The sequence below is a fragment of the Haliaeetus albicilla genome, chromosome 13 (genome assembly GCF_947461875.1).
Source record: "Haliaeetus albicilla chromosome 13, bHalAlb1.1, whole genome shotgun sequence".
In the NCBI taxonomy this organism is placed as follows: domain Eukaryota; kingdom Metazoa; phylum Chordata; class Aves; order Accipitriformes; family Accipitridae; genus Haliaeetus; species Haliaeetus albicilla.
In genome coordinates, this window is record NC_091495.1 from 25,970,980 (window position 1) to 25,982,462 (window position 11,483).

General features: G+C 43.9%; 1 protein-coding gene across 1 annotated transcript; it reads right to left on the reverse strand.

The window, feature by feature from the left end:
• Nucleotides 1-2,812: 2,812 nt before the first annotated feature.
• SULT6B1 (sulfotransferase family 6B member 1) lies at nt 2,813-11,481 on the reverse strand. The gene is given in 7 exon segments (XM_009928027.2): nt 2,813-3,466; nt 4,334-4,490; nt 4,780-4,874; nt 5,517-5,643; nt 6,645-6,734; nt 6,983-7,095; nt 10,523-11,481. Coding segments are annotated over 7 exon segments (915 nt in total). The 5' UTR covers nt 10,725-11,481; the 3' UTR covers nt 2,813-3,335.
• Nucleotides 11,482-11,483: the final 2 nt, after the last annotated feature.

Genomic DNA, 11,483 nt, shown 5'->3' on the forward strand with positions numbered 1-11,483 from the left:
CAATGCCTCTCCCTCTCGTCTGCAGAGGCTACTGCAGGCGGCTCCGCGTCTATCGCGGGCGCAGTTGGTTTCACCGTCTCTGGTTCCGAGAGGTGGGATGGATGAAAGGGCGGTGGCAGGGGGGGCGCATGGTTCTGCCCGGGGGCCGGCCGCGGCCGCGCCTGGCGGCGGCCATTCCATGGCCGCCTGACACGCGCCGCTGCAAGGCGGCGGGGGGGGGGGCGGAAAGGAAGGGAGGAGGGAGGGGGCGGAGGAAGCGCCGGAGGGGCTGCAGCTGACGGCTCAGCAGGCACAGGCTCAGGCAAAGGCTCAGGAGGCTCCGTCCGCTCTCCCGGCAAGGGCGCCTGATTTCCCCCCGCGGGGGGGTGTTTCCTCCTCTGCCACAGTCTCCAACCCCCGCTGCCTCCCAGTTATCCCCTCCGCGGGTGGCCGTTCCTCCCACTCTCTCAACTAACGGTACAAATCTCCCTTAACGTCCCCGCCTGGATCCCAGTCCAGGAGGCATTCCTCCAAATCCTTCCGAACCTCCCGCCGTAACTCCTCCCATGGACACCGCAGAGGGGGCTCGTCCGTCCCCGCTGGTGCCGTCCCTACAGGAAAAACCTCCGTCTCTGCCGCACTCTCCGTGTCCACGCTCTCAGTCGGAGATGGACCGCTCTGTGAGCCCCGCTCCACAGCCGCCCACTCCGTCCGAGTCTGACTCACTGTCCCTGGGGGCACTGCCCCCCCTTGGTTTTGAACCGGCGCTTCATCCGCAAACAAAACAGCTGGCGCCGCCGACCAACACTCCCCAGCTTTCCGTCCTGCCGTAACTACCTCCTCCACTCTCCCCCACGCTTGTAATCGTTCCGCGCTCACCCGCGAATGCCGACTGGAGCAACAGTTCCCGAATCTCTCCCCAATTTGGGGGACTTAATACTTCTTTGGGAGAGCCCATCCCTCCCCGGCGCAGCACCCATTGGATGCGTTCGCCTGTGGGGCCCCTCCTAATCGTTCCGTGAGCACCCACCTCATCAGCCAACACTTTCAACACCTGAATCACTTGCGCAAGTTCCATCGTCGCCTAGTGCGACCGATCACGTCGGGGTCACCATTATGTAGCGTTCGCCGCATATCAAGGTGCCACGATTAGATCACTGATCACCCCCAGACCAGGGAAAGAGACAGATAACACACACAGTGTGAGCGCCAACTTCCCCCTTTTATTGCAATGTCAATTCCTTTTATACTAACAAGGGTAGGTGGGATTACAGACACATCATAAGGCTGCGACTAACCCTCTAACTTTCCGTCACATCGCGAGATCTTCCGAACGCCGAACCCTACATTAACCCACTTCATTCTGATACGGTTTGGTTTTGTATGTTCTGTTTTGGTCTTCAATCCTGACTGGTACCCCACTTTCAGTTTACTTATTTTAAATGGCCATTATTACAGTTGTTAATTTTGAAAGCAAATTCACATCTGCATAGATCCTTTCTTCCCACTATGAGAATGCCAGTCTTTGGGACACTGGCATCTTAGCTACTCAACCTAAAGGACCAACAGCTGGAAATTTTTTGCACCATCAATGAGCTGTATGCAGTTTTCATTGCTACAGCAAACACGGCTAGAACAGAAGAAAATTAAAAGGGGAATACGCCAGGAAAGACAGACAAACAAGATTTTATGGAGATCTGACTACAAAATGAAAGAAGTTCCTAACTATGCATTGAAGTTAACTTGTCTTAATCATTCCTTTGTCACTGGCCGACTTTTAGAAAGGGATTCTCATCAGCACTGAATGACTGGGAGTTTGTTGTGTTTACCATCAGCTAACAAAGTGCGCAGCAGAAGGTCTCACAGAGTCCATCTGTGTTAACACCTCAAGTACACAATACTTGAGTTTTCAGCCTGGCTAAGGTATATTCTTTACCCAACATTGCTGTTAACAAATACTCCTTCTGCCAAGTCATTTATCACACTTAAGACAATTATTTCTCAGACAAAAGCTAACAAACCATGTAACCTCCCCTACTGGCTAAATTAGCAATTGTGTGCCCATTACCCATATATTCCTTCTCCAAGTACTTTTTCCTTTGTATTCCTTCTATTCAGAGATAAAGAAAAGCCTCTGGTGGGGAAAACAACCAGCTATCAAAGACTGGTGTTTAACCAGCCTCGCAAGGGAAAACTGCAGCCTAAAAAAGCAACCCTTTATGAGACCATTCAATGTTCAACCGCCTTATGCATACCGGTCTTCTGGCACCACCAAAGGACAGTCATTCTGTTCTAGAAAGTGGCATGTCAAAGTTCCCAGACAGACGTCCACAAAAAATCCACAACCTGGCTCTGAGATTGCATGTACTACTGTTAGGCATAAAGTAACCCAGGCAAACCCAGACAACCCAGGCAAAGGCTCCATTTCCAGAGTTATGCAAGTAGCACGCTTTCTTCTCTCATGTCTAAAAAGCCCCTTCTTCCAAGCAAGTCAACCAGACAGTTACCAAGCCCCCTGCCTTGATACCCCCATTCCTGCCCAGCCAGGAGCATCTTCATTAGCTTCCTCAACATCCAAAGCAGGGTGGGTGCCCAGGAGTCCCAACAATCACGTGGAAAAAAACTGGTGTTCTCAACATATGTTTCCAATTTCCCCCATGGGTGATGCTGTGTTGAGGTTAAGCAACAAAGCAAGCCACCACCAGGAGGGGGATTCCAACCTCCATAAGCAAGTTCTGTCCAAGGCAATTCTTTCAATTGCTCAGCATGAGATCTCACACTACTAAAGGAAAGAAAAATATTATTGCCAATGGGGGGAGAAAATTTCCACCACTGAGTTCGTTTACTTTTTTCTCATGTTTATCAGCACACAGAAAGTAGCAAAAGACAGCTATAAGACCTTTTGAAAATTCATTTTATACTATGAATTTAGAAATTAAAATTATACATTAATACTATGAACTTAGAAATTTAAGAATCAACATGACACTTCATGACTGTTTTAAAAAAATCTCTTGGAAAATCACTTCCAACATTTCCAGTGATTTCAGCAGGTTTAACTACTGCATATATATTCCATGCAAGATTCTACCAGGTAACATGAAATCATAGCTAAAAATCCATGTTAAAAACCAGGTAAGGCCAAAGAACTACAGGTCATTTATGAGAATCCAGTGAAGTCAATGATACTAACTGCATGAGCAAGGATTGCTTGTGGAAGTTAAGACAGCAGAAACAGGTTTGCAAAATGCATGGATTTTCAAAGTTTTTAAATCATATATTGTCCTGGTTTCTGTTTTATTTCATAGAATTGAATGAAAAGCAGCCTGAACATGAGCTTTTTCTGTAAAGGAAGTTCAGGCCTTGCAGTACACATCATATTTTAACTTTGCTCCCAGCTTAATTCCTTCTAAGCACACTTTGAATTTGGCATCCAGTTCCTGGTGCTGAGCTTCAGTGAAAAGATTTTTCCAGTCTCCAACAACACCTGAATATAAAGAAAAGTAAAATATTCCAATATCCTTGACTGTAAGGACCTAGGAGTATGATTTAAAACAAAAAACTACCTTGTCTGTCTTGTTATCATATTTCAGGATAATCAAATTCTTTTCTTTTTCCCACAAGAAAAGAATCTCTGACCCAAGAACACACTCTTATGTTTGCCTTATGTTTGGGGTCCTCAACAGAATGTGAACATAAAGTGAACATAGGAAGCTACTGGTCTGCTTTCATAGCTTTGGCATGTGCCTTGTACAGCTGCAGAAGAGCATAAAAGATGACCAGCAGTTGTGAAATCAACCCAGAAAGTTCAAAGATTTGGCTTTTAACTGCAAGAGCTTTGTGCACTGCAACGAGACACTGCTGTAAAACGTAGTCTACCTTTAATCTAGATTTTGGAGAGCCCACAGTCTGAGGTTGTCTGAGTCTACAGCTCTAGCTTGATTCATGACTAAAAGACACAGCTCAGTCTGTGGAGTGTCTGGATTCCACATGTTGACTGAGGTTCATAGGCAATCACAAGGGTTATTTAGAAAACCCAAGAAGAAACATCTGTGGAGGCATGCTGTAGACCAAGTGCCAGGCTATCCCCAGTACTCACAGAAGCCAAAATAACTCTTCTTTGTTTTAATTGGTGCTTACTCCATACCATGACTGAAGGATGCACTTCTGCTAATCACATTACACAGGGCTTTACCGAATGGTAGTAGCATCCTGAAGCACAATCAGTGTTTCTTAAACAACTCCCAACCTTGAAAATTATACAGCAAGATTAAGCACCTACTGATCCAAATTCCTGTCTGCCCAAGATGTAGTGCTATCATTCACCACCCTGGCAAAATACAAACAAATTTACCTTTGCAGAAAAGAACTGAGCCAAGAGCACCATGAGTCTCCTCAGCCTTATCGTCCACTGCCTGGAAAGTGGCACTGTCTGCAATGGACTGGATCTGCTCTGCCATTGGGAAGAATCCAAAGAATTCAGCTATCTGCTTTACACTGGCAGTCAGGTTCTGAAAGCAACACAGTGAAAGGGAGACACGCAATATGCTTCCTCTAAAAAAGGAGCTACCCACTTGGGATGTGCATTGCCATCATCTACAAACAATATCTGTTTTCCTTCACAGTATGTTTTCTGCGTTACACTGGAGCTCAGCATTTGTATAGCCAGACTCAACTTGTCGCTAAAATCAACTTGATTTTCCTCTTTCAGAAACCTGTGCCTTTTGCTGTTAATTTCAGCAGATTTCAAGGAATGGGCTCAGATGTGTTTTGCCTGTCAGTACACAGCATCTGCTTTACCTCTTTCAGGTCTTCATATATTATGATCATAGTATTCTCATCCTCAATGTGTTTGTTCCAGGTGACTGCATGATCAAAACAGGATCCCAAGACAACTGGAAAAAGAGAAAAAAGCATCAGTGTGACCGTCTTTTCTTACTGGGTACTTCTCTCTGACTGAAGAATTGCCTTCTGTTGCCTATCAGTTACATCAATGCAAACAAACAGAACAGCCTGTCCTTTCCACTGTACCATACTGTACATCAGAATGACAGAGGCTTCCTCTGGACTTTTGTAGATAAATGGTTTCCACACAGAAATACAAATTTCAGTGTGTCCTTCCCCTCTGTTTCTGTATTGTCATTTAAACATCTCTTAAAAGCAAAAGCCAGACATCAGTCTAAATCTAAAATTTGGGTTGCTAATGAGGTGTGCAGAAACAGTAAAGACAACAAACTGTCATTTTATTACCACTTAGATCTGTAGCACTTCCTCTGTCACTAAGTGGCAGAATTTTGACCCAATGCCATTGTCAAACTGCCATGCAACTCCCTTGCCTGGAAGAGCAAAATACCCAGAAGCAAAACATCTTTTGGACATTCTCCCCATTCTGGCATTCAGCTGCCTCCTTTATCATGATGTATGGCCATCAGTTATCTAATTATGACACAGCTGTTTTCCCACTGGCCCCATTTAGTTGTTTTTAAATATTTTTTTTCTGTTGCTTCTTCAGCTACATTCAGTAACTATAACAATACCTTTCCCATTCATGAACTCTGAGAAGAACTCATCCCAGGAGCTGTAACTGGGGACTCTTGGCACACTGTTGTGGAAATGGAAAAATGAAACAGCTGTATCTTTAGGGTTTCAAAACAGCACTAGTATCTGGAGTGGGAGAAAGAGGTCAACAATTTTAGATCACTTATTTCCCCTGGCAACCAAAATGAGAGTATAACCAAACATTCTGCAATCAATAACATACTGAGGGCTATAAAGTATTTTATTAGTTAGGGCATGAAGAACAAATTTATAACGTGATCATAATAAAGACCTTGTTACCACTTCTAAGATTTGATTATGTCATGAAGCAATTGTAGAAAGAAGCAACTGGAAAAACTGTAATATTGTCATTGAATACTATCCCATAGCTACCTAAGACCTCGGAAATTATTAGGAACCATTTGCCAAACCCCTGCTAGGAAAAGCTTTGTTCAATTCTCCTTCAGGAAACCACAGCTGTTACAATCATCTCCCATTTTTCAAAGCATGGCAATAATGTACTTGAAATCCTAAGAGACTATAATCCTCACAGAAGTGTAAACACTTCTGAAAACACATTATACACATCAAATTTTTTTGTTATACATGTTATATTTTATCCTGTCTCATTGAGCAAAAAATACATGGAAAAAAATCCCCATCTCTTAACCAATTAATTCCTTCATCTGTGGTACATCTCGTAAGTGCTATGTATCCACCATTGTTCAGTGACCGAGTACCAGAAATATTAAAGTTTTAACAGCGTGACTCTTTGCAAGGAGACAGTCAATGTCCCAGAGATACTGCTGCCACATTCATTCCCGCTACAGTTGTGCATAGGAAAGAGCAGCATAAAAGAGGAAAGTGTGACACTCCAGCCATTTCTGAGCACTGCAACAGCCCCTAGTTCTGTTCTTGTTTATGTCAACTACAGCACCCCCAAGGCTACTGTAAATTGTAGGAGGTGCTAAGCCAGCCCAGGCATCATGAGACTCCCACTGTCTCCAAGTTGCTTTCTCCCAGCGCCATCTGCTTGGGCTCAAGAAAAGGACGTGGCCCCAAAGCTACTCTTCCATGATGGTACTGTCAGAGATGAGGCTTGTTCTTGGAAAAAGAAAAAAGCCCACCTTGGCTTTGTTCTTGAAAATAGACTTGGGGAGGCAATCATAATTCAGATGTGTTGCCAAAATCCTTGGAGATGGAATCTGCTTCATCCTCTTTAGAAATAAACAGAACCATAAGTGAGAACATGTTTATTACATGGGTGCAGCAATGATCGGTGAGAGTCGCCTGTGTGAAACAGCCTCTAATCAAAAGGCATTAGTCATCCAAGATTATCTTTTTTCCCCTCTCAGGAGAAATATCTTTACTTGCTGCATGACTTCATTTTAATAACTTGTGTGCGGGGGTGCAGGAGAGAGAAAACAACAGACTTCAAGTGGTTCAATAGTTTCTCTTCACTAACCTGATATTTATCTGGATCTCCAATTTCAATAAATGGTAGTTCTGTGCTTACAGGTTTACTCTGGATAGTTGTAAATATCAAATCACTTATAATCTGGATAAGCCAGTTCACACCTGCACCAAGAAACCCAGAGAACAAAATAAAACATATCACAGGTCTATAGCCTTCTCATTACATAGCTTAATTCAGCATAATAGACAGTCATCAAATGACAAGTAACGCTAAAGCTCTCAAATTATTATAAACAAAATAATGTTTTCCATTCATGAGATCCTCAACAGCTTCTTAACTGTGACCTTCTTGGCTCACTCATAACTGGTATGTGGAAAGCACGGCGGGCAGACCTGACTCGATGCACCTAACATCTTTTTAATATATTCATAAAACACTCAGTGACAGACAATAAAGGGAGCTTTCCTGTCTTTTACAGAGAAACACCTGGGAAGAGTCTGGATAGGAGAAGGAAGGAAGGAATGAGCAAGGAGCTTTGCTCATTCTGCTGAGGAAAGCATCTGCCTCTCTCTACTGCCCTGGGTCAAGGACGAGATGGAGTCATCTGTTCAATGTCACTGCCAGTGCTTGTCCTCAGTTGTGCCTGTTGCTGGCTCCGTAAAGTACATGCCAGAACAAGTGCTAGAAGAGCTGTTACCCACCAGACACCTGCATCCCTCCCCACCCTTCACCCTTCGGAAGGGATCTTGCAGTAAAGCCTCCCCCATACAGCATCCCATTCCAGCACGAGCCTGTGGCCAGCTCCTGGAGCTGTGCCTTGGTGCCTGCTTCCCCAAGGTTTCCAGGAATCTCATTTGCTCCACTGATGCTCTGCCGACTGCCAGCAGGACAGAGCGAGGGAACAGCATGTTCACCTTGGCCCGCAGCACCCTCCCTGTGTGCTTGGGGGGAGGCACTTGGAAGGCTTCCCACTGGGCCCACAGAGACAGAGCTGCAGAGCTGCCGACACCTCCTGCATGCTGCGAGTCCCCTGTGAACACAGCTGCCAGAGGCACTAACAGAGAACACACAATGCAAACTGCTTTAACCTCTCATGCTTTCAGCGGAAAGTTATTCCAAGAAAGGAATAACTTCCACTCTACGTTACATAAAGTGGCTCAGGATGCTTGGATGGAAACAGCTGATACACATATTTATACAATAACGTGTATACAATGTGTGCACATCATACAGTGTCTTATAATGCATACAAATACTACATTTATACACCACCCAATACCATATTTATATATAAGACATTGTAGGATGTTATATCATTTGTATCACTTTCCCATTAATGCACAGATCAGAGCCAAAAGCATTAAGAGTCTCCAAATCCATGTCCTCATCTGCCCAGTATTAATTGCATGCGCACAAATACAAATTTTATTTTAAAGAAAAGCTACAGTTGATAAACCTAAAATTCCTATTGGCTTCGCAACTGTGCAACCTGTCCCTAGAAAGTACTGCATCCTGGAGCTCCATCGTCCTTCACCCCTACCTCATCAATAGTTCTCTGTGTCGGTTTTCCTCTCCACTGTGCACAGCTGAGTTAGGGGAAACACTTTATATAGTGAAACTTTACTGTAACTTAACCTTCATAATCCTTAATAAGTAAAAGGAATGAGGACATTAACACTTTAGAGACAAATCTCTTGAAGGACCTCAATGCAAGTCCTTCATCAGGCATGTTCATGATCATCTAAACCTGGCTAATGCCAAAGAGTTTAAGCCCTGCACAGAAAAAAAATGGGAAGTTGGCAGAGGAAGCCAGACACCAGACTCCCTTGGTTCAAGAGGGAAAGAGGGTTGCAGAGAGATTTTTATTACTGCCTGGTGATGCTATGGTTTGGTGGGTTCGAGTGTTCCGTCAAGGGGCAAAAGGGAGCCCAGCAATTTCTGGTTTCAAACTGGGGCAGCTAATCTTTCCTTTTCATTCTTTATCCTCCTCTCTTGCCCTTTTCCCCCCCACTTTGTGAGCTATAGGAAATTAGGACAAGAAATCTATTTAGCACTGCTTAAGAGTATAAGAGCAAACATCCAAATGGGACAAAATTCCAAAAGATTTACCTGCAGATTGTTAACTACACTGCACTGCACAAACGCAGCATTTTCTCTCCCTCCTGCTTTCCTATTTCTTCTGTGCAACCTCTCATATATGCTTTCCACCAGTGCCTGCTAGGTAACAGGGTGCTACATTCCCCAGCAAACCATGGGGAGCGGTGTACTCCCTCTCCTACTGACAACTAGCAATGGTCTTTGGTAAAATTTTCCCCTGCTGACCTACCACAAACTGCCCAGTATTAACAGTGTGAGATCTATTTCTTTATCTGCTGCTTCCTCTCCCCAAGCAGGAGAGGTTTACTGACTTAATAAACCTCAGAGGCAATCAATCAGCATCATGACTCCATGTCTGAACTCTTCCAAACTCTGTAAGAAATCAAAGCCAGTGCCAAGTTATGAAAATGGCCTTTTAGGTCTTTATAGGGTCCAGAAGAACTCTGCACCCAGATCCAATGGAATTACAGGCTCCTTAAAATAAAGGTGCACATTTCACATTTTGTGCCAGCCCCCTCCTTTTGTATTTGCCCTCTCTTTCTCTCAGTTCAATGTCCTGTCTCACAGCTGCTATACATTCACCCTAAACACTACAGGCATACTTACGCCCCTAAATACACCACAGTTTCTTTCCAGATCAGAACTCACCAACCGATGGGAATTCCATGCGCTGAATGAGGACTCTGATTAGAGCCCAACTCAATCGCATTCACTACCACGCTAATGCAATGAAATCCTTCCCTGGACCCACATTTTCTCCAACAGCCCTAAGCTTCTGCTGTTTGGGTCTCAAAGAAGAAACATATGCTTGGATAGGATTTCCTAGATTAGCAAAACCCATCCCTTCCTTGTAAGCAACCATGTCACAATTGAAATTTAGTAAAACTGATCAAAAACGACGAGTTGGTTGCTTGTGGGTTTTTTTCACTGCTCCTGTTGCACTTTTCCATTCTGCAAACCTCTGACTAAAAGATTTACTTTCCGCATGTCTTAGTCAACACCATTTTGCAGTAACAAAACAAAAAACAATGCTGATACTGAATAATGCCAAGAAACAGCTTATAATTTCGCAAGTAAAGATGCTGTGCCTTGTCACTTTCTACAACAAAGAGTCTAATGCATAACTTTATTGCCTTTGTACACTACACTACTAACACGCTTTTCAGAATACAGTTAGTTTATCATACTGGCAGAGTTGTCTTCTCCCACTGACATATAACTATGTACTTTATTCTCACTTCTTCAGCAAAAAATATCTTTGAACACTAAAACTCCCTTTTCCTTTCAGAAACATAAACCATATCAGAAAGCAGTGCACAGACTGCTCAATTAAGATAAAGCAGGGCAAAACCGTGCTGCCGCTGGTTGAAGTAGAAAGGCCCAATACCCTCCCGCAATGTACAACCACAATCAGTTGGTTTTCCTTCTTATTGTGTCAGCTAATTAGTTACAGTATTGTAGACTACAGCAAGCAATTTATAATGCATTCACCACATCTGGGATAGGACACCAGCAGCATATCATCTCTTCTGGCTTCCAGATTCTCCAGGGCTTGGAACATTTCCGCACTGCACACTGTGGCAGGATACGGGGTCCCCCAGTAAGAGAACAGCAGATCCTTCAAGGTAAGCCCTTCAGACTTTGCCAACGCTTTATTTATCTCATCAACAAAAGCTTTTTTGTCCTCAGCCATATTTACCACGTTAGGGGTGTGAAATTCTTAGTCTAATGCAGTAAGTTCCTTCAGACATTTTTAAGTGGTGGAGTAGAAATCTGCCCTCCCCTGAAATTGGTATGTTTCTTTCTCTCCTCCCTTCCCACCTTCCCGGAAGCTGGCTTGTTCCTGTCCACTTATAATCTACAGAGCAGGGATTACTTTAGTAAGAAATCCCACTAAGAGCAAGTAATACTTGCAAGCTCAGCCACCAGGGAAAACAGAATTGGAAAATGAATCACCCTGTAAGAATGAGCAGCAAAATATTGTATCTAATCTTACATAGCATTAATAGGAAAAAAAGCATCCAACAAAGAAAAGAAAGTCCCTAATAAGCAAAATCCCAAGAGGTTTTATTTTGGCAATCAAGTCAGCCCCATACTATGAGTTAAGAGAAACAGATAGTGAATAACAGAAAACAATTAAATGAAAACCATAAAACCAAGAACAATACTGAGAGGGAAGGGATGCTGCCATTTTAGGTTCTAAATACCCCCTGTGGGAGCTAGTCTGCACTAATGCCCTTTTTCATGTTAAAAAGACAATTAAACACTGACAGCTTGCATGGCACAGTTTTTTTCAACATCTTCGCGATATAACCAGGATCCCTTTTTAACAGCCATAGCCGTATGTATCCAGCTGTCTTCCCCTAGCAGCGAACGCAGAGGGGCCGCTGCTGGCTCCCAGGAAGAGCAGAGGAGCACTTCCACCCGCCGAAGCAGCCGGAGGGCAGCGCCG